Raw genomic sequence first — 25253 nt, 5'->3', positions numbered from 1 at the left:
TAGAGAATAGAATGGCAACCCAATTCAATATTCTTGCCTGAAGAATTCCATGGATAGAGGAATCTGGCAGGCTACGGTCCACAGGGTTGCAAAGAGTCAGACTCCACGAGTGACTAACACTCTGCTTCTCAGGGGGCACTAGTGGTAAAGAACCCACCTGCCAATGCAGAAGACATAGTAAGAGACACAGGTTTGGGTCAGAAGATCCTCTGGAGGAGGGCATGGCAACCCACTCCAGTATTCTTGCCTGGAGAATCCCATGGACAGAGAAGCCCGGCAGGCTTTAGTCCACAGGGCTACAAAGAATTAGACCCAACGGAAACAACTTAGCATGCATGAAAGTGTTAGTTGTTCAGTCATGTCTGACTCTTTGTGACCCTGCGGGCTGTGGCTTGCCAGGCTCCTCTGTCCATGGGATTCTCCAGCCAAGAATACTGGAGTGGGCAGCCATTTTCTTCTTCAGGGGATCTTCCCAACCCAGGAATCAAACCTGGGTCTCCCACATTCCTGGCAGATTCTTTACCATGGAGCCACCAAGAAAGCATGCATGCAAGTCGTGATTTTAAAATCTGATCAACTCTGCTTAAGACTACTACGTAATTTAGATTCAAGGCTGCAGATCTGCTACACTTACTTGAGCTTGTTCAAAGTCAAGGACACCAACACAGTAAACTCTAGCCCCAAGTGACCTGGATATCTTTGCCTATTGAGAGAAAGAGAGAGGGGGAGAGAGAGGGAAACAGGTGAATGATTCACACATCAGGCTACACATGCAGAGACATACAGCAAAGTACACTGGAGTGTAAAGAGCAGTTTCCGTCAATACTCACCTCTTTCTCTGCATATGATGGCACCAGACCGTCCAACTTACCATCTGTCAGAGCAATTATGATACTGGAGGTTTTTAAGCCTCTTGCTTTCTCAATTTGCTCATTTGCCTGAAAACGAAGAAAAATTGTCCAACTCACAAGATAATCTTAACTTTTAACCAGCATGTTCCATCAAGCTGAATTTTAAGTCTGGCAAAATCAAACTGGCTTTTAAAACAGGGTAGGGCTTCCTGACGGCTCAGGCAGTAAAACGTCTGCCTGCAATGTGGGAGACCTGGGTTGGATCCCTGGGTTGGGAGGATCCCTTGGAGAAGGAAATAGCAACCCACTCCAGTACTCTTGCCTGGAAAATCCCATGGACAGAGGAGCCTGGTAGGCTACAGACCATGGGGTTGCAAAGAGTCAGACATGACTGAATGACTTCACTTCTTTCTTCTTTCTTTGAAACAAGGTATTTTATATTAACTACTTTAATTTGAAATATACATATATTCACATTATAGAGTAACTACTATTGGGTGTAAATGATAAAGGTTTTTAGCCTTGACTGACTATAACCACAGAGAAAATGTGGTTCTCTGAATATAGTCACAGAGAAAATGGAAAATTCCTTAAAAGGCAAACTGTCATACAAACTTCTTTTATCACCATGGTAAATTCTTTCTATCAGTCTTATCCCTAGAACAACTAAAAGAATTTTTTTTTTAACTTTAAGGTAAGCATGTAATGGCATCTTCCAGTTTTACTAGGGAGTTATAATTTATTTTATTACAGAGTAAGGAAACGTTCTTTCCCATACTTATATAAGTATAAAAGAACTTACTAGCTTTAGTCCTTCATGGATGTATGTCTCTCCTACGGGACTAACACGTTTCAAATTGTCCAAGCCTTCACTGATTTTGCCTCTGAAAATAATACAGTATAAAATTAAAAGAAAAATGGGAAAAGATCACAATAAGCACTTTTCAAAAAATGTGGCAGTTTTGCAATTAAGGCAGTTTTGCCCTGAGTTTTGAAGGCAGATAACTCCTCATACTGTCATTTTAATGAGTATTTAATAATGTCTGTATTTTAAGCATAAAATCATTCACCAGAGCCTCACCCACTTATAAAAATAATTTATTTTAATTTTAAGGATTCTATTTTAATATTGTAGTAAAAATTATTATCAGACAAGTTCATCTCAGGAAGTTTCCAGAAAACACAACTTTCAAAGTATAATCCTAATCTTACTTCTTTGTAACTCAGTCACCTCCACCAACCCATGTTGATTGTCTCTTTTAATACTTGTTTTAAAACCTATCTATTCTGAACCTAACTAACTTCAGTACACTCTTTTTTCTAAGATGCCCCAAACATATTCATGTTCAACTTTTACTGCAATGAACAATTCTGTATCTCAAAAATATTCTACTTTAAAATAATTTCACTGATTTAACATTTTCACTTAACTAGATGGGAAGCCTACACTGGGCTATCTCCATGTCTATTATTTATAATGTATCCCCCAACTTTGCACTAATTACTTATTATAATGCCTTTTACAAAGTAAGTGTTCAATAAATTTTTCAATCTACCCTAGGAAAAAAATTCATAGTTCCACAGATGATGGAGTAAATTACATAATTTATAAACTTGTTTTATCTAAATATTTATGTTTTAATATCTACGGAAATAACTTGAAACTGACTCAGTCTGAATGCAGATAAAGACCAAATATTTGGTGCTTCCCAGAAATGAGTGGCAGCGTGTCCTCAAGCATTAATGTTTGCTGCCAAAAGAGAAATGAAAAAAGACAACTGAAATCCAAGTTTACACAAACAGCTTTTGCCTGGTAAAAATCGCCTTCTCCATTTAGTTCAGATTCTAATCATCATTACTTCTGAGGACTAGACACTAGTAGAAGACTCTAAGGAGAAAGAACTCGCCAATGTGGGATTCAGAGTGGGAAGGTAGGTCTCTGCTTGCTTATTTCGCTGAAAGAAGCAGAGTACTCTTGTCCGTATCCATACCAGCCACTGTGACATCCTAAGTTGCTCTGAACTGCTTCATTACTTTTGCAGCTACAGAGTCATAAGAGGAAAAGTGTTCCTTGGCCACACCCAACAGCATCAACATACATGAGCCCTGGTCTGTCACTTTCCAGCCTCTCCTCTAACAAGTATCACTGGGACTTTCCCAGGTGGTCCAGTGATAAAGAGTTCACCTTCAATGCAGGAGATGCTGGTTTGATCCCTGGGGAACTAAGATCCCACATGCCATGGGGCAACTAGGCCCGTGCACCGCAACTAAGACCTGATACAAGCAAATAAATAAAAAGGTTTTTAAATTGAAAAAAAAAAAAATGTGTCACCAAATGGGAAATGGAAATCAAAACAAGATAGGGCCTTTGAGGGATCCCAAGCAACTAAAAATAAGTTAAATTTTCTCTATTAGTAAATGGTGAACTGAGGGAGAAAAAATCATGTAGTAGGTCAAAAACACAACTCATCCATTTATACTGTGACTTAATGTTCTAAAGGAAAGCAAGGGAGAAAATATTTAATAATAAAAGAAGACAAAATGTGTATGTTATGAAGATCAGCTCAAATCAATATCAGATTCACTGAGCTTGGCTTTAACGTTGTCTTCAACTACAACAAACAGTAATACCAAAACTACTTTGGAGTTTGTTGTGACTCTGTAGCTAAGGAGGCAGCTATCAAGACAAAGTCCCCTATGAGCTCACAGGGCAGAAGTTTCTTTACCATCCCTGAGTAATCGCTACACACTTCCTCTTTTCTGCTAACTACAGCTACTTCTTGCCCTATCAGGAACTGCATGGTAAAAGTCTTCCTCATTCAGAGAATTCTGCTAGGCTCATATGGTTATCATATTGCTATCTCCTCTTTTCTAAGATCTTAACTTTTCTTTTCAGATGTTACTAATTTTCTGCAATGTTACTATATTCTGTATGACTTCAAATACTTTTTGGAAAGAGGCAGAATTTAAACAAATAAAATGGGATATGAAACCTCTGTTTGATTGCTGTTGCTATTGTTGTTTTTTGTTGTTGTTGTTGGGCATCAGGGTACCAAAATCTATAATCAACTCTTTCTTCTTGACTTTATAACTATGTTGATTGAAAAGAGGGGGTGAGGCAGAGAGGCGGGGGGTGGCAGAGGCAGAAACATATTGACTCATTTTTTAATCTAAAAAATGAACACTCTCAGCTCTGTTAGTATCCTTCAAATTTCTCTGCTGAGTATGGGGAAGAAGAGATAAGAAGGGAAGAGGAAAGATAAGCAGATAAGAGAAGGGACGGGAAGGAAACACAGCAAAAACTGCGAGGCATTGGGCCACATCAATGGCCTTTCTCCAGCCACAAAACACTTGATACTGTGGACGGTGTGCATGATGTCACAACTAAGGTGAAGATATATTTTATAAATAGTGGCATAATTAAATAGTTCGCAGAAAATTCTGACTTGGCCAACTAACACAATTCAGGCATAATTTTAAGTCCTTTCTACTTGTGACTAAAGATATACATTTATAAATGTATCTCTACACTTAACCTGAACTTTGTGCATTGCCTTAACTTTCCTGATTTCAAAGCTCTTTCCAGGTTTCAGTCAATCAGTCTACACACATTGGCTGAGCACCCACACATGTGAATGCTGTGATCTTACACGGTGATATGAGAACAATTTACGTCTAGTCTACAGCTACCCTCTCACCTATCTACAGGGGCAATGTCGTTCTCCACCCTGGCTGGACACTGGGATCACCTAAAAGGCTTTAAAAAGTATATATCTTCTGGACACTAATGGAAAAAATTATTATTTACTTGATGTGTGCTGGGGTCAGGGTATTTCTTGGAAATTCTCCAGAGTATTCTATAGTGCGGCCAAGAATTATGAAACTCTGACCCCGTCTAATTTAAAAACCTTTCCATGTTGTTGGAAAGGGCTTCCCTTGTGGCTCAGTTGGTAAAGAATCTGCCTGCAATGCAGGAGACCCGGGTTCGATCCCTGGGTTGGGAAAATACCCTGGAGAAGGAAATGGCAACCCACTCTAGTAATCTTGCCTGGAGAATTCCATGGAATGTTGTTGGAATGCTCTTTCCCTTACCTATTTTGCCAGTCAGTTCTTCTACTGGAGGGGTTTTGAAGGTAACTAGGATAATCTTTTAAAATGTAGAATGCAGTTTCTGGGATCTATGACTTATAGCCAGAGAGAACATGGATTAATTTCAAGCCCAATCTCATTTTCTCAACTATAAAACAAAGAGGAAAATACCTGTACCACAGGGCAGGCGTGAGGATTAAACGGCACATAATAAGTACTGGGTTAGGGGACTTCTCTGGCTGTCCAGGGGCTAAGACGCCACACTTCCAGTGCAGGGGGTGTGGGTTCAATCCCTGGTCAGGAAACTAAGATCGCACAGGCCATGCAGCATGGCCAAGAAAAAAACAAGTACAGTTAGTTGTAGCTACTATGGTTGTTATTGACACTGGTCATTCCTCTGTTTGTAGGATTTTGTTCACCCAGTGTACTTTCTTCTTGATTCTAAGGAGAGCTCACTCAGCAAACTGAGGGTTGAAAAAATTTGATAAAGACCCAGAAAGAAGGAGGGAAAGGAATAGAGGAAAGAAAGTTTTATACTGAAGCTTTAGTGAGAACAAATTATATGGAAATCTATAAAATGAGGTAGGAAGACTCAGGTTTGGAGTAAATCAGAAATGAACTAAAACTTCGGTTCTACAACTAGTGTAAGCACTGGCAGTTATTTAATTTCCTGCAGCACAGTTTCCATATCCATAAAATGTAAATAAGAATGGCTGCCCCAATGAAGTCTTCACTCACTCATTCCACAGACATTTACTAGGTGACTACTATCACACTTATTAAAGTGTTAGTCGCTCAGCGACCCCATGGACTGAAGCCCACCAGGTTCCTCTGTCCATGGAATTCTCCAGGCAAGAACACTGCAGTGGGTAGCCATTCCCTTCTCCAGGGGATCTTCCTGATCCAGGGATTGAACCTGGGTCTCCTGCATTGCAGGCAGATTCTTTACCATTTGAGGCACCGGGAAGCCCATCATCTTTATCATATAATGTTATTATATTTGGCAGCTTTGAACATTCAGAAAGCTGTGGGGTCTGGACAGAAGAGCTATTAAAGGAGCTAAGACCAGAGAAAGGAAGTGGCTAGTGCCCAAAACAAACCCTCTTCACTACAGCTTCTCCTCTGCATTGCCATGTTGCTCTTCTAAAAACCTACAATTTGTGGCAAGCTGAATGTGAGGTGACAGGTGGCACGACGGACAGGAGTCCAGACTGCTCCAGCCAGTCCTCTATCACCACATCCTTCCGTTGTTTCATGTTAAGCAAAAGTGACACCAACACTAACTCCACAGGGTGGCTGTGAAAAATCAAAGGAGTCGATGCACATAAAGAATTCAGTACAAAGTCAGTGTCACATAGACATTAGTTACTATTCTTTTATCACATGTGCCAGGAACTGAGCGGGGTCATCTGCCAGCCAGCCCTCGTTCTTTCATTATGCCACCCTGCATCATACCATGAGCACAACCCAGAGGTCAAAAATGGTGCACTGGCCACCTTAATTCCCAGCTCTTAGACTCACTAGCCTTAGTAATTTTGTGACTTTGCTAAGTTGTGTCCTCTCTGAGCTTGCATTTCTACCATCTGAAAATGGGAACATTGGTAGTACTTATATAGCAGAGTTGTTATAAAAATTAAAGGGACTATTACTTGTATTTTCAGGGCTTTCCTGATAGCTCAGTTGGTAAAGAATCCGCCTGCAATGCAAGAGACCCTGGTTCAACTCCTAGTTCGGGGAGATCTACTGGAGTAGCAATAGGCTACCCACTCCAGTATTCTTGGGCCTCTCCTGTGGCTCAGCTGGTAAAGAATCCGCTTACAATGCAAGAGACCTGGGTTCGATCCCTGGGTTGGGAAGATCCCCTGGGGAAGGGAAAGGCTACCACTCTAGTGTTCTGGCCTAGAAAATTCCACGGACTATACAGTCCATGGGGTCACAAAGAGTCAGACACAACTGAGCAACTTTCACTTATTACTTGTAAATAGTGAGTACAGGGCATGGCACCTAAGTGTTTAATAATCAATACCAACTGTTTATATCAATTTTCTGTGCATGCGTGCTAAGTTACTTCAGTCGTGTCCGACTCTTTGCGACCCCATGGACTGTAGCCCACCAGGCTCCTCTATCCATGGGATTCTCCAGGCAAGCATACTGCAGTGGGTTGCCATGTCCTCCACTAGGGGATCTTCCAGGGATCGAACCTGCATCTCCTATGGCTCCAGCAGTGGATTCCTTACTGCTGAGCCACCGGGGAAGCCCAAGTGTTAGTAGCTCAGGAAGATCACATTGCAGGCAGATGCTTTACGTCTGAGCCACCAAAGAAGCCCATCAACTCACTGTACTGCTCTCTTAACCATTGAAGGTAACGTAAATAGGAATTATCACCTTTGTTTTTCACAGTTTGGGAGCCTTATTTGAGAACTTCTCTTCACTAGAGCTCCTAAAACACATAGAATTTTTAAACTTTATATTAAGTTATACAAACTCCAACTCATATGCATGTGTTCAGTATTGCTCTTGAATAGGTGAATACCAACAATCCCAAAATGTACTTCTATCACAGCACAATTTTAAACTATTTTAGGAAAATTATCATTTCTAACAAATAAAACTTCAATTCTCACATTTCTACCTTACATATTAATTCTTAAAACTTTGACAGTTTGAATTGAGAAATACTATTCAAAGTCATGAAAGTAAAAGGAAATGTGCCCACCTATTCAAACCTAAGAAGGAAATAATGACAATATTAAAATAACACAAAAAGAAAGTATTAATGTTGTTAATAAACAGTTTTAATTCATACAAAAGAATAAGAGGAATGAGAGGCTAATAATAAAAAATAAAAGTAAATACCACATCATTCAAAATTTGCTGACATGGGTTATGGGTTACAGCAGAATCTAAAGACCAGTGCCAAAATTACCAATCTAATTTGCTTTTTTGGTTACACACAAGGTTTTTTTTCCCCTCTCTTAGCTGGCATGTTTATTTATGAAAGAGATTCATCTTTGGAGTTTCATTGTTACTTTCGTACAAACTATGGTACAGAATCTCTAAATATGACCTCTATTAATTTCTTCCTACTCTATATCCACCCATTCGCTCATCAAAAGTTGAAATTTATCCCCCATCCCCTTGAATCTGACCCAGCCCTGTTACTACCTGGCACTAGAACAAGGCAGAAGTGATATTCTTAGATGTCCAACCCTTAAGAGAACTGGAGACGCTGCTTCCTTCATCTCATGGTACTTGCTTTTGGACTCAGTCATCATGCTGTGAGAAGCCCAGACCACAAGCAGAGGTCCCATGGAGGAGAAGACATTATTCCAGTAAACAGTGCTAGCTGTGCTCCATAACAGTAACTGCCTTCTATGATTATAGCACCAGATAATACAATGTGGGGCAGAGAAAGCTTCCTTTTGAGCCATGTGTCACAGAATTGAGAGAGCTAACAAAATCACTGCTTAAGCCACTAAATGTTGGGGTGGTTTTCCATGATCACCATGCCTGCTCCAGGACTAAGTCTAAATAAGGCACAAGACTTCTCCCTTTATGTACCCTTGGTAGCTAGCTGCCATACAAAAACTTTCACTACCCTGAAATCACCATGGTAGGAGGACACTTAACCTAGCCATGAGTAGAAGTCATGTGTAGCAGAATGAAGACTCAGGTCAACAGTCCTGGCTGAGCCCCTAGACCACAGCCAGCACCAGCACGAACTTTCGAACCATGTGGGTGGGGTCATTTCAACTCTTCTAGCCATTCCAGCTTTCCAGCTGACAACAGGCAAAGCCTAAGAACTGCCCATTCAATGCACAATATCATGAGAAATGACCAGTTGTAGTTACACCATTAATATTGGAGTAGTTTATTATGCACCAATAGATAATCAAAATAAAAGTTGTGACTAAAGTAAAAGCTAAATGACCTTGAAGAGATGGATAGTAAAGACTGGAAAGGCAGTGATAAAATTGCTACTGAAGGCACAGTTACAGGCTCATTCATATCTGTTGCATTCCATTGGTTAAAGTAAGTCATAGGCCCAGCCCACATTTTAAAATTATATATTTAAATAAAAATACTTATATACACATATGTAAATACATGTGTATATATAAATATATATAGTTAATATATAAATATGTGTGTACTTATATACATATATAAATATACAAAAATATTTATATACACATATATTATACCTGTTACATATATAATCATATTTGTCTCAGTGGTAAATCTGCCTGTCAATGCAGGATATGCCAGAGAATAGGGTTCAACTCCTGGGTTGGGAAGATCCCCTGGAGGAGAACATGGCAACCCACTCCAGTATTCTCACTTGGAAAAATCCTTGGACAGAGGAACCTGCCACGCTACAGTCCATGGGGTCACAAAGAGTCAGACACAACTGAGTGTGTACACTCACACACACGTATGCATGTATGTTATATGTATTCTTGTGTTTTATTGGAGGTCACAAAAGAGCAATCTATCACAAAAACTAAAAGCCTCGTACATCTATGCTACCAAATGCCAGTTTAGATAACTCTATAAGCACAAGTGTTATAGGTATGGAGGCAGAGGAACCAGAGATCAAACTGCCAACATCTGCTGGATCATCGAAAAAGCAAGAGAGTTCCAAAAAACATCTACTTCTGCTTTATTAACTATGCCAAAGCCTTTGACTGTGTGAACCACAACAAACTTTGGAAAATTCTGAAAGAGATGGGAATACCAGACCACCTGCCCTGCCTCCTGAGAAATCTGTATGCACGTCAAGAAGCAACAGTTAGAACTGGACATGGAACAACAGACTGGTTCCAAATTGGGAAAGGAGTACATCAAGGCTGTATATTGTCATCCTGCTTATTTAACCTATATGCAGAGTACATCATGCGAAATGCCAGGCTTGATGAAGCACAAGCTGGAATCAAGATTGCTGGGAGAAATATCAATAACCTCAGATAGACAGATGACACCACACTTATGACAGAAAGCGAAGAAGAACTAAAAAGCCTCTTGATCAAAGTGAAAGAGGAAAGTGAAAAAGCTGACTTAAAACTCAACATTCAGAAAACTAAGATCATGGCATCTGGTCCCATCACTTCATGACAAATAGATGGGGAAACGATGGAAACAGTGACAGACTTTATTTTCTTGGGCTCAAAAATCACTGCAGATGGTGACTGCAGCCATGAAATTAAAAGATGCTTGCTCCTTGGAAGGAAAGTTATGACCAACCTAGACAGCACATTGAAAAGCAGAGACATTACTTTGCTGACAAAGGTCCATCTAGTCAAAGCTATGGTTTTTCCAGTAGTCAAGTATGGATGTGAGAGTTGGACTATAAAGAAAGCTGAACACCGAAGAATTGGTGCTTTTGACCTGTGGTGTTGGAGAAGACTCTTGAGAGTCCCTTGGACTGCAAGAAGATCCAACCAGTTCATCCTAAAGGAAATAAGTCCTGAATATTCATTGGAATGATGGATGCTAAAGCTGAAACTCCAATACTATGGCCACCTGATAGGAAGATCTGACTCACTGGAAAAGACCGTGATGTTGGGAAAGATTGAAGGCAGGAGGAGAAGGGGATGACAAAGGATGAGATGGTTGGATGGCATCACAGACTCGATGGACATGAGTTTGAGCAAGTTCTTGGAGTTGATGATGAACAGGGAAGCCTGGTGTGCTGCAGTCCATGGGGTCGCAAAGAGTCGGACTCGACTGAGTGACTGAAATGAACTGAACTGTACTTTATTCTCAAGAGAGTATCAGCCAGGGATATGAAATGAACAAAACTGCAAACAAAATGTAGGAATACACAGAAACTTTATAAAGATTTCAATTCGGTTCAGTCACTAGTTGTACCTGACTCTTTGCAACTCCCTGTCCTTCACCAACTCCTGGAGTTTACCCAAACTCAGGTCCATTAAGTCGGTGATGCCATCCAACCATCTCATCCTCTGTCGTCTCCTTCTCCTCCTGCCCTCAATCTTTCCCAGCATCAGGGTATTTTCAAATGAGTCAGCTCTTTGCATCAGGTGGCTGAAGTATAGTTACATAACATAATTAAATATTGCTCTTGGAAAATAAAAGTTAGTAGATTGAGTGGAATGTGAGACAGAACAATCTTCTCAAGATGTTGTTCATGTTCATACAAAATTACTAATGATTTATAATCCACTTAGCATTGTACTTTACCTGAGCAATTACAAATAAAGCATTTAGCAAAATGTCTGATACATAGTAAGTGCTTAATAAACTGTATTACTTCTGTCTACTTCCATTAATAAACCACAATATTATATAATCATTCTGACAAAATTAGAAAAATTACAGGAGGGGAAATCTGCTCACTCATTCAAATGTGGGACCATCCTAGCTATCTATCTAATTACGCCATTATATACTGTTATATGGCATACAGTGTGAAGAATAAACTGCAATAAAAAAATTGTTCCCTATTAGCTCAACTTAAAAAATTTTCAAGGGTTTCAAAAGAGTGAAAGATGATTTTTCAGACACAAACATTGCTAATACATTATCTTAGGAACTCATGCTTTATATGAAAACTTGCTTACTCTTTATTTAACATGTCACTCTAAGGCCAATATATGTCAAGGTCTCTCTGGTACAGATTCCAGACCAATGAATCCAAGTTCAGGGTCCTAGATTCAAAAATATCTGCTTACAAAATGCCTCATACAATCTGGGTTTGTGAAAATTCGTCTCTTAATTTAGTCCACACTTATCTAAGTGAGGTACCCAGATGACACCTAAAGTCTCTATGTGCTGTATCTTGTATATTTATACCCCATTTCCTCATTCAACACCTTACTGGGCCATGAAAAAATGACCTCTGCATTTTAACCACCTGAGTGTGCCAGGTCTGTCTTCCAGACATGAAGAACAATGCATTTAATTTTCTAGAACATACCCATAAAGCAAACATGGGACTTCACTGAAAGCAACTATTCCTATATCCACGACTAGAATCTGAGTTGCTGCCATGCTCAGACCTCTCAGAATTACCACAATGTGTGACCAGCACTGACTTTTCTCAACAGGAAAAATTACTTCCCTATTAGAATCTAAACAAAAACAACTAGTCACTTCCTCTCAGCACGTCACTGGTTTGTAAGAGAACAGAAGAAATTTAGAGGATGAATGTATCTTTGAATTACGACAATTCTGGCTAATTCTGGAAACCAGCTGGAGAAAGGCAAACAAAGATTCTGAGGCAGTGGAATGGTTAGGTGCTCATGCTCAAGAGCCATACGCAGGGGTGAACTCTGGCCCTGACTTAGCTGTGTCACTTTGAGCAAAGTCACTTGACTTCAAACTTCTCCTAGAATCTGGGCACATAATGGTGATAAAGAGGTACAATGATAAGACCCAGATCCCATCTCAGCCTCAACCTCCTTACCACCTAGTCATTAATCAGGCCTTCTCATGCATTATGTGCACTTAATCATCCCAACATTTTATCACCCCAACACTTCTACACAGTAGGAATGATTAGTTCCTTATAACAGACAAGGGAATTGGGTAGCAAGAGGTGAAACAACTTGTACAAAGTTACACAGCTCGTATACAGCACCTATGTTTTTCTGACCCAAAGTCCAGTCCTGATGTTTACATTTAACAAGCATCCTTCAGGATCTGCAGCCTCCGCCAGGCTTCCTTTCTGACTCAGCTGGTAGAGAATCCACCTGTAATGTGGGAGATCTGGGTTCGATCTCTGGGTTGGAAAGATATCCTAGAGAAGGGAAAGGCTACCCACTCCAGTATTCTGGCCTGGAGAATTCCATGGACTGTATAGTCCATGGGATCACAAAGAGTTGGACATGACTAAGCAACTTTCATTTCACTTCATTTCAGGACTCCCCAAGGTAACAGCTGAATATGTTCTATTTCTATTCAGGAAATCAACCCTGAATAGTCATTGGAAGGACTATTGCTGAAACTGAAGCTCCAATTCTTTGGCCACCTGATGCAAAAAGCCAACTCACTGGAAAAGACTATGACACTGGGAAAAACTGCAGGCCAAAGGAGAATCAGCAGCAGAGGATGAGATGGTTAGAAAGCATCACTGATTCAACGGGCTTCCCTGGTAGCTCAACTGGTAAAGAATCCGCCTGCAATGCAGGAAACCGCAGTTTGATTCCTGGGTTGGGAAGTTCCCCTGGAGAAGGGATAGGCTACCTACTCCTATTCTTGGGCTTCTCTGGTGGTTCAGACCAATAAAGAATCCGCCTGCAATGCAGGAGACCTGGATTCAATCCCTAGGTTAGGAAGATCCCCTGGAGGAGGGCACAATAACCCACTCCAGTATTCTTGCCTGGAAAATCCCCATGGACAGAGAAGCCTGACGGGCTACAGTCCATGGGGTCAAAAAGAGTCAGACATGACTGAGTGACCAAGCACAGCATAGCACTAATTCAATGGACATGCATTTGAGCAAACTCCAAGAAATGGTGGAGGACAGAAGAGCCTGGCGTGCTGTAGTCCACGGGTTCGCAAAGAGTCAGACTGGACTGAGTGACTGAACAGCAACAATGCTCTATTTCTAATGTGAAGAAAGCTGAGCGCTGAAGAATTGATGCTTTTGAACTGTGGAGTTGGAGAAGATTCTTGAGAGTCCCTTGGACTGCAAGGAGATCCAACCAGTCCATCCTAAAGGAGATCAGTCCTGGGTGTTCATTGGAAGGACTGATGCTGAAGCTGAAACTCCAATACTTTGGCCACATCATGTGAAGAGTTGACTCACTGGAAAAGACCCTGATGCTGGGAGGGATTGGGGGCAGGAGGAGAAGGGGACGACAGAAGATGAGATGGCTGGATGGCATCACCGACTCGATGGACATGAGTTTGAGTAAACTCTGGGAGTTGGTGATGGAAAGGGAGGCCTGGTGTGCTGCGATTCATGGGGTCACAAAGAGTCAGACAGGACAGAGAGACTGAACTGAACTGAATTGATACTTTCTAACTCCGGAGTTCCATTCTGATACCAAGAGAATTGCCTCTGACTACATAAGTCAGTAATATTTCTTTTAAACCTAAGCATTTTTTTTATAAATAGTACATTATTCAAATAAAATTGAATAACCTAAATGTATAGAAATTAAAAACATGAAGGAAAGCCCACCTTGAATCTCACTGAAGGAACCCCCACCCTGAATCTCATTGCTAAGACAATATTGTTGTTAGCAATTTGTTGCTCGTCTTCCAGAGTTTTTTCCATGCATTCATCATCATACACACATACCATAAAAACCATTAAAATTTTTGTTTTTGTTTATCATCTTTAACAGAGTATTCTGCAACTTGCTTTTCTCAACTAGTATATCTTAGACATATTTTCATAGCAATATATAGAGATTTTCCAATTTTTTGAATGACTGCATAGTATCCAATTCTATGTATATACTCTAATTTAATTATATCATCAACTGATGAGCATTTAGATTTACTACCATTTTCACATTATGAACAATGCTTCAGGGTTTAATCTCACACATACCTATCTTTGCACACTGATGCTAATATTTCAGTAGGGCATAGTCCTAAAAAGTAAAATTGCTGATAGGAGACTTCTAAACATTTACAGATACTGACAAATTTCCCTGCAAAATGAATGAACCAATTTATAAATTACCAACTATCTTATCACAAGTAAATTTTGAACTTGGATTTAAAGGAATCAGAAGAAATTCTTTCAAATAATAGAAATGTATTATTACTTACACCTCTTATATAAATTTAATCAAATGACTTATCTTTAATTTCCTTAGAAGTTTACCTATGGAGTATGTTTTCCTAAGTGATTATTATTCTCAGGTCAAACAAGTATATGACTTTTTCAAGTTGGGGACAAGTATATCAAAAAGAGAGTTGAAAATGTTTGCAACTGACCTATAGCAATAGGAATGAGATTAGCAAATATAAATCATCATTTATTATTTCTCAAGGAGAGAAAACATTTGACAGCAGTTAATAACTCAGGTTGTACAGTCAGACCAACCCAATCGTTCATTCAACATATATTTACTGAGCATCTACTATGTTTCAAGCTCTGTTATAGGTGTTAAGATATAGAGGTGAAGGTAAACAAGACAAAGAAGCCCCCTCTGCTCTCATGCAGTTTACATTAGGGTTATGGAGATAAATTGATTAATTAACAGAACAATTTCAAAAACTGACAACCAAAGAGAGAATTGTGGGACATTATTGGGAAGGTGAGGTAGGATTGCATCATACCTGATGCTAAGGCAAGGCCTCTCGGAGGAGGTGACGAGTGGGATGAGGCCAGGGAAGACAAAGAGCAAAACGGCCAGTACAGAAACATGCTTGGCCCGTTCAGGGAAGGGAAGGCGGCCAGCGGGCGAGACTGTGGCATACAGTTTTAGGACAGGAGTGGGTGAGCAGTCAGGGAGGGCTTTAGGCCACTGGGAAATGTGTGCTTTCTACTCTAAGCCATCAGATTGTCTTAAGAGCAAGAGTGGCATGATCTCCTCTACATTTCAAGAGACCATTCTGGCTAATATACTCCTCATCACTGATTAACTGTGTGTCCTTGGACAAGCTACATTTCCTTTCTCAGCTTCAGTTTCCTCATTTATAAAGTTGAGATAATAATATCTATGACATGGAGTTGACATAAGGGTTAAGTTAAGTAATGAATGGAAAGCATTTTGCACAGTATCTAGCACATAAAAATGTTCACTAAATGTCTCCAACTAAATCACTTTTACCTCATTAAGATTACACTGAACAGAACTAAGCATAATTCACAATCACCAATTATTCAACACAATAAGCAAAAATATCCTTTTAAATGAATCTTGATTCAAATTCTCTAATACTGAGAGGCTGGATATTTCCATACTGAATCAACACTCAGCACTTTCCTCTTACTGGATGCTATAATACAGCCCTGAGTTATATGTGTTTGTGTACACTCCTCACTATCACACACATGATTATCCATCCTTGTGTTACCTCCAGAGCACACAATGCTCAAAACATGGTATACAGGATAGGCAAAGCAGGATGGTGGGTAGGTGAGTGGAGGGATTACCAGATATATGGAGGATAAAAGAGAAGACTCTTGAGAGTCCCTTGGACTCCAAGAAGATCAAACCAGTCAATTCTACAGGAAATCGACCCCGAATATTCATTGGAAGGACTGATGATGAAGCTGAAGCTGAAGCTCCAACACTTTGGCCACACGATGCAAACAGCCGATTCATTGGAAGACCCCCTGATGGAAAAGACTGGAAGGCAAAAGGAGAAGCAGACAGCAGAGGATGAGATGGTTAGATAGCATCTCCGACTCAAAGGACACGAATCTGACAGGAGACAGTGGAGGACAGAAGAACCTGGCATGCTACAGTTCATGGGATCGCAGAGAGTCAGGCAGGACTCAGCGTGTTAACAACAGCAACAATGAAAATAGAATAAAAATCATGAGGGCAAAAGAAGAGAATGTTTCAAATTGAAATATCCAAAATAATAATGTTTTTAGGACTTTCCTGGTGGTCCAGTGGTTAAGAATCTGCCTGCCAATGCAGGGGACAGAGGTTTGATCCCTGATCCAGGCAGATTCCACATGCCACAGGGCAACCAAGCCCATGTGTCACAACTACTGAAGCCTGCGTGCTCTAGAGCCCAGGCTCCACAATGAGAGAAGCCACTACAATGAGCAGCCCTCAGACCACAACTAGAGAGTAGCCCCCACTCACCTCAACTAGAGAAAGGCCACATGCAGCAACGAAAACCCAATGCAGCCAATAAATAAATACAAATTTTTAAAAAAATAATGGTTTTGAATCATGAGCATATAAAATGGATAACTGATCATTTCTTGCCATGTTTATTATTCTGTTCATGCGTTTACATAGTACCAGACTTCCTGATGAAACCCTATCAGAAGACACAGTCCAACTGTAAGGACTTACTGCCTTCTAATCTTGCTTCCTCTCTACTGAAGATATTTAGCAACACTCTGAAACATGCAAGAGGTACTTCTCATATTTACCAAAGTACGGAAGAATGATAAGAAATAGAAACAAAATTGTGAAACCTGATGTATTTGACCTTTGCTTTTTCTATGTGCTCAGACATCTAAGTGTGACATCAAGAAAGTTCATGCGTAGAATTCCTCTTTCCAGACTTTGAAACAAGGATCCCCAATAGCTGTCGCAACATTCATTCAGTGATCTTGCATCTAAATATGTGAATGGTTTCTACACACTTAAAAGGCAGGAGTAGAGATGCAGATGTAGAAAATGGACATGTGGACATGGAAAGAGTGCGTTGAACTGAGAGATTAGGCTTGACATAAACACATCACCCATGTGTAAAACAGATAGCTGCTGTATAGTATATGGAGCTCAGCTTGGCGCTCTGTGGTGACCTAGAGGGGTGAGATGCTGGGGCAGGAGGAGGGTGGAAGGAGGGGAGGAGGGGGAAGGGGTTGCAAGGAAAGGAAGGTCCAAGAGGGAAGGGTTATATGCACACATACAGCTTACTCACTTTGTTGTACTGCAGAAGCACACAACATTGTAAAGCAACAATACCCCATTTTTTTTAAAAAAAGGGGGTAAATGAATGAAAAGTGACCTTATATCCAAATATAGAGGACCACAGAAATGTGAAAAGTCACTAATTTAATTAAATAAAACTGGTAAAAGAACAACTAGGTTCAGAAAATAATCCTTTACTGGAAACTGTTCTGTAATATACAAAATACTTTTCTATGCATTGTCTTATTTTGATCCCCACAAATCTCTTAAGAAAGCACAGTTAAAAAAGAAAGAAAGAAAGGAAGAAAACACAGTAGATTATGCCTGCAGTTTAGAGACATAAATACTGACACAATGAGAAGATGATTTATCCCACGTCTCTAACCAGTAAGTAGCAAAACTGGAACTCTTACCCAGGCCTTGTTAGTGTACATTCTGCTACCCCAAACTAATGCAATTTGGTAAACAGGGAAATTTGTTAAAACGTAACTTATTTCTATTTAAAAAGAGACAGAAGAGCCAACTATGTTTTTTTAAAAGTTGTAAGTAGCATTATATTAGAATTCCTCCTGGACTATTATAAATCCTTTCAAGCAGTACAATAATCCCTTTATATAAGGATAATGTCTCCCCATCATTAAAATAATGCACACTCCCTAACTGCAGATAATAACAACAACAAAGCTCTCTTCACTCGATACATATATGCCAGACTCTGTCCTACATTGTCCACACTCACCGACTTCAATTTTTACAGCAGTCTTATGAGGTAGGTATTATTATTATGACCATCATCATCATCATTATACAGATGGAAGAAAGTGAAACATAAAGAGGCTGTCATTTGTCTGTGCCCATTTGGCTAGGAAATTGGTTCAGCAACTTTCAGCTGCAATATTATGCTGCCTCTGGAAACAGAAGCCTCTTTATCCCAACCCCTGCCTTATTAGATTCAACCAATGGTAACAGAAAATCTGTAGTGAGATTCAATTCAGTTCAGTTTCTCAGTCATGTCCAACTCTTTGTGACCCCATGAACTGCAGCATGCCAGGCTTCCCTGTCCATCACCAACTCCTGGGTTAAAATGGTGTTAGTGAGATTGTGTACAGTAATATAAATTTAATATTAATATAGTGTACGATAATAGTAAAAATTGTGTTAGTGAGATTAACACAATTTAAACCCTTTCCACGTCTGCTGATGCAATACCAATCTTGCTGACCTGTGATTACACTTCATCAAAGTGCTGGAGAACTCACATATAAAGTACCTAACAGAGAACCTAGCACAAAGCATGCAGTTAACAATTACTGAGAGTCTACTGTGTGTCTGGCAATATTCTAAACGCTTTTCTCTACATATGCACTCCACAAATGTTAGCATGGTTCTCTTTTTGTCTAAAGGATGTGCTATGTATACGCTCAGTTGCTCAGTCATGTCCAATTCTTTGCAACCCCATGGACTGTAGCCCGCTAGGCTCTTCTGTCCGTGGGACTTCCCAGGCAAGAATACAGGAGTGGATCGCCATTTCCTCCTCCAGGGGATCTTCCCGATCCAGGATCAATGCAGCTCCTGCATTGGCACGTTGATTCTTTACCACTGAGCGACCTGGGGTGAATCAAAAGCTGTTTCTTTGGAAATTAAGCTGGGCAACGGAAAAAATTCTTTTCATGAAGGCAAGGACTGTTATATCAATGGGAATAAACAGCTGTTGTATGTGGGTTGTTAGGGAATACTGTTGCCCCGGCCTTTGATGAGACCCAGATGCACATGAGAAAGTACGAAACGAAGTATCAGAGAGGAGACTGAGGTCATAAGCTGGACTCCCCACCTACAGAGAGATTTCCTCTCCAGGAAAAGTAAAACTTAAATCACAAATACATTAGAAGTTTGATGGATTTTCCAAATCAATTCTGGGAATTTTAAATAAGTTACCTCTGTAAGCTCTTTTAAATATTATGTGTTCTCGACATTTTTAAAGTAAAAAAAAAAAATACTTTATTTAAAGGAACTATAAACACAAAACTTCTCAGAAATCCACATATCACACAGAACAAGGTACAACAGTCTTCCTTGCTGAAACTACAGTTTGGAGAAATTGGGTTTCACAATAAAACTAACCCACTAATTTATTCAAGAATTGATCAAAAACTACCTTGTGTACTTCGTGTTAAATGAAGTAGAAACTTTCCCTTCCCACTATGGAAAGAACCATTCTTTAAAATGTCAGTGACTACTTAATTTTTTAACTTTCTATTCTATGATGGAGTATAGCTGATTAACCATGTTGTGATAGCTTCAGATGCACAACAAAGAGACTCAGTCATACATATATGTGTATCCATTCTTCCCCACTCTCCCCTCCCATCCAGGCTGCCACCTAACATCAATGACTATTTCTAACTTGCCACAATGATTAGTTCAAATGACATCAAAATGGTCACATAAAATATTATGACATTGATTTGGGGGAAATTATATTTATATATATATGATATTAAATTCAAATTTATAAATACATATATTTATGAAATTAAAAGCAAGTTCTTTCATAAAAACATATTCAGCATCAGTGGACCTCAGAGTAAGTCTAAAGATGCAGGATGTCTGCTCCATCTAGTAAATTATCCAAATAGATCCATATCTTTCTCCTCCTTAAGGTTCTTCAAATTCCTAGTTGATTAATATATTACATCTAAACAAGAAAGATGTAGAACTACTTACAGTAACAGAAAGGGGGAAAGGTGGGAGGCAGTAAACACAACTAAGGCAGAGATCTGGGTCTCACTGTACATTCCACAGCAATATGAATGATATTGATTTTCAGATTAGCTGTTCTTTTATATTATTCATACCTCCTTTTCCCTCTATTAGTGAAGAGAACTAAATTGTCTGTGTACTTGCTTGAGTCCACTGAGAGGCCTGAATCACCACTTGGAAATATCCATCATTCCTTTAAGATCAATCTCTACTAAAAGCCTGCAGCAAAGTGTTAATGCACTAACCTGTCTCCGGTTAATGGCAAAATAATGGTGGCTTGAGAAGAAAACACAATGAAAGATAATCTCATTTGAGGGCTGCAAAATAAGAAAAGAGGCAGTTAAAACATTTTTGAAAGAAATATTGATATAATACAGATGTATAGCTAAGGAGTCTCAATTAAAATCAGTCTCACTGAATGGTCCAGGCTTCTTTTAAATGGAACCCCTAAGTAGATACATGAACTCTGCTCAACATTACCATTATCATATAAGTCATTCTGGATTTAGTCAATGCTGCTCAAGACTCAGGCACTCCTCTCTGACCCACAGGGCCATTTTAGGAAGAAATTACCTAGAAAGATAAATTCCAGGCCAGTGGATTTTTTTTTTTTTTTTTTTAGAAAGCTCTTTCTTAGGCCTTCTACCTCATCTCTTTCAAGGAGGCCAATCCCTTCAGAATGATTATCATAGCAAGTTTAGGGCTGGAGACAAGCCAGTTTGATTTAATTACCACAACTATGAGAGGAGTTCATATAAGTTATCCTGAGGTAGGATTACTTAAAGAGTGTCAAGGACAATGTGAAAGAGAAGAACAAATCACATTTTGATTAGACATGTTCGGTTCTCTAAGTCTTAAGCATCATACTTCTGACTGGCAACAACTGTCCTAGTTAGCTACACCTCTTAAGCTCTAAGCCTTGATCTCAAAGAATGACTCCTGTTTCAAAGACACTCTATGCAACGTTAATTAAGATCTGAACCTGAAGCTGTAACACTCAGCTCTATAAACCGAAGAGCAGAATGATGCCCAAGGGTTACACATATTTGAAAAGTCATTCTCTTCAGTAGTCACCCTTTACTCATTTCCTACAATATATTATGAGTTAGTAACTGAACAACTAAACTTGTGCCAGAGAACTGTGTATTATAGAATTCCAATTTTAAACCAGACCAAATAAGAGACCTACTTCTTGGAAAGGTACTGAAATGACCCACTGCTTTTGATCAAAATCTATGAGACACTCTGCACACTCTTGGCTTAAATCAGAAAATTTATCAAGAACTCTCTCTCCTGCCTTTGACACGTAAGGATATAAGGCCTTGTTTATTTTTCTTTCCTAGACAAGTTTACCTTAGACCCTGTCCAGAAATGAGTGTTATACTTGGCTTCTTAAACAGGAGACTGATGACTGAACAAGGACAAGCATACATTTTTATAGGGATAAGCTTACTGCTGCCAATAACTGAAAGCAAGGATTTCCTAGGCCTCTACAGATTGTTTGAAGTTACTTGCAACATGACTTTCAAAATGTTTTGATCATCCAAGCCTGTTTTAAAGAAAACATTTGGGCTAACACGACTGAAAGAAGCAATATTTAATGATACAGCTCCTTTTCATGTCCTTTCCATTATCTTGATAAACGTTGCATTTCCTCATTGCATTTTTTTTTCTTTAAAAAGAAAAAAAAAAAAAAGAGGAGGAGGAAAAAAGCCTCAAAAGCCTAGTGTCCTAGGGTTACTTTTAAATAAGAAAGCCACTAATTTCTGGTTACCTCTAAATAAGAGAGTAAGCTGGCTATCATAGCAGTTATGCTTTTTATAGGAGACAAACCAATCTTTCCTAGTAAGGCTTATTGCATATATAGAACAGTTAAATTTTAAACCAGCCACACACCCACACATTGTGTAAACACAAGTCATTTCTTTAAACACACACACACACACACACACACACAAGTGCCTTTTCTGGTAGTGGGTTATTAACACATGCTCATTTGAAGTTTACCAACACTTTTTTTCTTAATGAGGACCTCAATAATGCTAAGAATTGTGCGGAATGGAAAATATATTATGGGTATTATTAGCATAAACTTTTAAAGTGATAAATTATGAGAAAGCATAAATGAAATTCAAAACAGATGAAAACTCAGAAAGGAAAAGACATTTGGAATCATATCTGAAGATACTTCCCCAAAGCCTGAGCCAAGTTTCTGGGATCCAGATGAAATAAGCCCTCAACAACTGAAGGGCTGTCCTAATAACAGCGTGTGTGTGATAAGACCTTGAGGCACTTAAAAATCAACACTTCAGGAAAGCCTTTCCCTGCAAATGGTTTCCAAAAAAGGATACCCTCTCTAGCCTTTGGTCTACTTGCCTCCACCTCAAAGTCCCCTGCTTAGAAAAGGAAAGTAGGAGAGATACCTTACAAATCTCTCTGTAAGTTGTTGGACAAAATTGTAAATTTGAATCCAGTTATTTGCCACACTCCCAGACCTGAAAAAGAAAATTGAACGAATCAGAAAAACAATATTTACAGGGGTGTCACCTGACCTCTTCTTCAAGCCAAGTTAACAGGATCAGCAGCTGAAAGGTAGGTGCTACAAGAACCTAAGAAGTCTACCCATCTTCAGGGACCACCTGCCTGCTAACTGTCCGGAGTTAAGATCCCAGCTCTTCAAATAAACACAGCCTTCCTTAGAAGGAAATGCAAACCACACTGAGTACGTTAACTGCAGACTGCCAAGCTACAATGAAAGTGCTGTGCTCAGGATAAAACCCGGCAAACTTTAGCCAGCGTGAGGCGTTGAGGGCTGAGGGACCCAGAAGGAGTCTCATGTGGGTCCCAGGGTGGCAGAAGGTTACCCCAAGTGACGGCACTCCCATTTCCCAAGAAACCCCACCACTGGCCAGCAGTAACTGCCCATCTCCCTAGAGAGCCTAGCAGCTCGGGGCTCCTCCTATCACCCCGCAGCCCGCACCGATCCGAAAGCGCTCGCCTTTCGGACAGAGACAGCAACAGGGCGCCCATCACCAGAGTTACCCCTCACCCCTCCCCAGGTAGCACAGACACCCCAGCCTCCCCCCACCACAGCTCACCACCCAGGACCACGCTCCCCCGGAGACCCTGGATCCCTTTTCCCGCACTCACTTGTCCAAGACGAAGTAGAGATCAAAGGCTCCGTGGCAGGAGGGCTGCTCCTGGGCGCTCAGCAGCCCCCCGGGACCGCTGAGAGCTAGCAGCCACAGCCCGGGGACTAGCCAGCGCCCGGGACGGCGGGCCGGGGAGCGCCCCGCCACCATCCTGCGGCCGGGGGTCTGCGGCTCCCTCCTGCTCGCAGCCCCCTCGGCTCGGCTCGGCTCCACTCGGGGGCGACGCTAGGCTGGTGGGAGTGACCAGGGACGCACCCTGAGGTGGGGGGATAGCGAGTCCCCTAGGGCGCTGGCGCCTGGGTCAGCGGGACCCACAGGCTGACAGAGGGAGGGAGACGGGGAAGGAGGGAGGTCCTAGGAGGACAAAGGGAGACTCCGCCGCCGCCGCCACTGCCGCCGGAACTCTTGACGAATCCCCGTGGAAGAGCGATCCGGCCCTCCCCCTCCCGATTCCGGAGAGTTCCTGCAGACGACCGGGGCCCGCGGCGACAGCTCGCAGCAGAAGTTCCGCCGCCGTCTCGGGTCGAGCCTCCAGCCTCCGCTCGGGAGCACGGGTCCTCCGAGACAGTCGCCCGGGACGCGGCCGCCGCCGCGCACACTTAAAAAGCGGAGGACCCCTCGGCTCGGGGTTCCCCGCCTCCGCCCGGCACTGCAAACTTTTCTCCCTCGTACTCAGCTCTGGCACCGCGCGGCGGCCGGGCGGTCCTCTTTAGGGGAGGAGGCCGGGCGGCTCCGGAGAAGCCACTCGCAGCCCAGGCCAGAACCGCAATCCGGCCGGGTCCCCGCGGTGGCAGTGTGCGCCCGAGGGCGGGGCCTGAGCCGAGCCACACACGCACACTTGTGGGTTCGTGCCGAGCCGAGATGACTAAGGCTTGCCAGCTTTTGGAAAGGAGAGAAGTAGTTTAGAAAAACAGATGTCCTCTAGAAACTAAACAACCCCCCTTCCTGTACCCTGCAGGCTCGGCCTGGTGCAGCGCTGTGGAGAGCAGCCCTTGGCGGGGCTGGGAGACTGAGGTCTAGCAGCTTGGAGAAAGGGCATGCCCCCTGGCTCTGCCCCACCCCCATCATCACAAGCACACTTGCTGCTCCCGTATCTAAAGAAGGCAACTTCCTCTTTTTTTTTTTTTTTAATAAAACTACTTCATTGTTTCATCTCACTAAAGCTAGAAACTTCTCGGTGTGGGGGGTTGGGGAGAGTAAAGGTGGGAAACTTCAGGAGTGAAGTTGTACCTCAAAACATTGCATCCCACTGACATTCATCTCAAGCTCCAGATATTAAGAAGTTCATCTCAGAGCCAGCTGGGTCACTCTTGCCAAATTTGCACAGGAGCCAGCTGGGTCACTCTTGCCAAATTTGCACAGGAGCAAAAGTTTGCAGGCATTTGCTCACCAATTCTGCACTCAGCCTCTCCTCTCTGCCCCCACCGCAACCTGCCTTCCCCCAGTGGAAACTGGCTATCAGAACCTAACCATCTGACGGTATGTTAGTCGCTCAGTTGTGTCCGACTCTTTGTGACCCCATGGATTGTACCTCCTCAGGCTCCTCTGTCCATGGGAATTCCCAGGCAAGAATACTGGAGTGGGTTGCCATTTCCCCCTCCAGGGGATCTTCCCCACCCTGGATTGAACCCTCCTCTCCTGAGTTTTCTGTATTGGCAGGCAGATTCTTTACCACTGAGCCACCAGAGAATCCCACCAGTGATTGAGAGGTTCAGTGTTACCTCCTCTTCATTTGAATTAAGTCAAGGCTTTATGATAAAAAGTTCATATAGTACTACATTATATGTTGTCTCAGCAATTTGAATAGTTGTGGTGCATATTTAACTTTTCGTTTACATTGTCTTTGACTACAACCAGATTTGCAAGCTGTT

General features: G+C 41.3%; 1 protein-coding gene across 1 annotated transcript in view; it reads right to left on the bottom strand.

Moving 5' to 3' along the window:
• The window catches only part of ANTXR2 (ANTXR cell adhesion molecule 2), a 168229-nt gene extending 143836 nt beyond the window's left edge, over positions 1 to 24393 (bottom strand). Inside the window, exons 1-6 of the mRNA XM_020904317.2 lie at positions 23381 to 24393; positions 22654 to 22725; positions 20476 to 20547; positions 1654 to 1735; positions 831 to 938; positions 635 to 703 (exon numbers count right to left, since the gene is read on the bottom strand). Coding sequence (XP_020759976.2) covers positions 635 to 703; positions 831 to 938; positions 1654 to 1735; positions 20476 to 20547; positions 22654 to 22725; positions 23381 to 23532 — 555 coding nt within the window. The 5' untranslated portion in view covers positions 23533 to 24393. The remainder of the gene's footprint in view (positions 1 to 634; positions 704 to 830; positions 939 to 1653; positions 1736 to 20475; positions 20548 to 22653; positions 22726 to 23380) is intronic.
• Between the last annotated feature and the right edge of the window lie 860 nt (positions 24394 to 25253).

Source organism: Odocoileus virginianus, chromosome 29, assembly GCF_023699985.2.
Source record: "Odocoileus virginianus isolate 20LAN1187 ecotype Illinois chromosome 29, Ovbor_1.2, whole genome shotgun sequence".
Taxonomy (NCBI): domain Eukaryota; kingdom Metazoa; phylum Chordata; class Mammalia; order Artiodactyla; family Cervidae; genus Odocoileus; species Odocoileus virginianus.
Note: the sequence above shows the minus strand (reverse complement) of the source record. Positions and strands in the feature narration are given on the sequence as shown.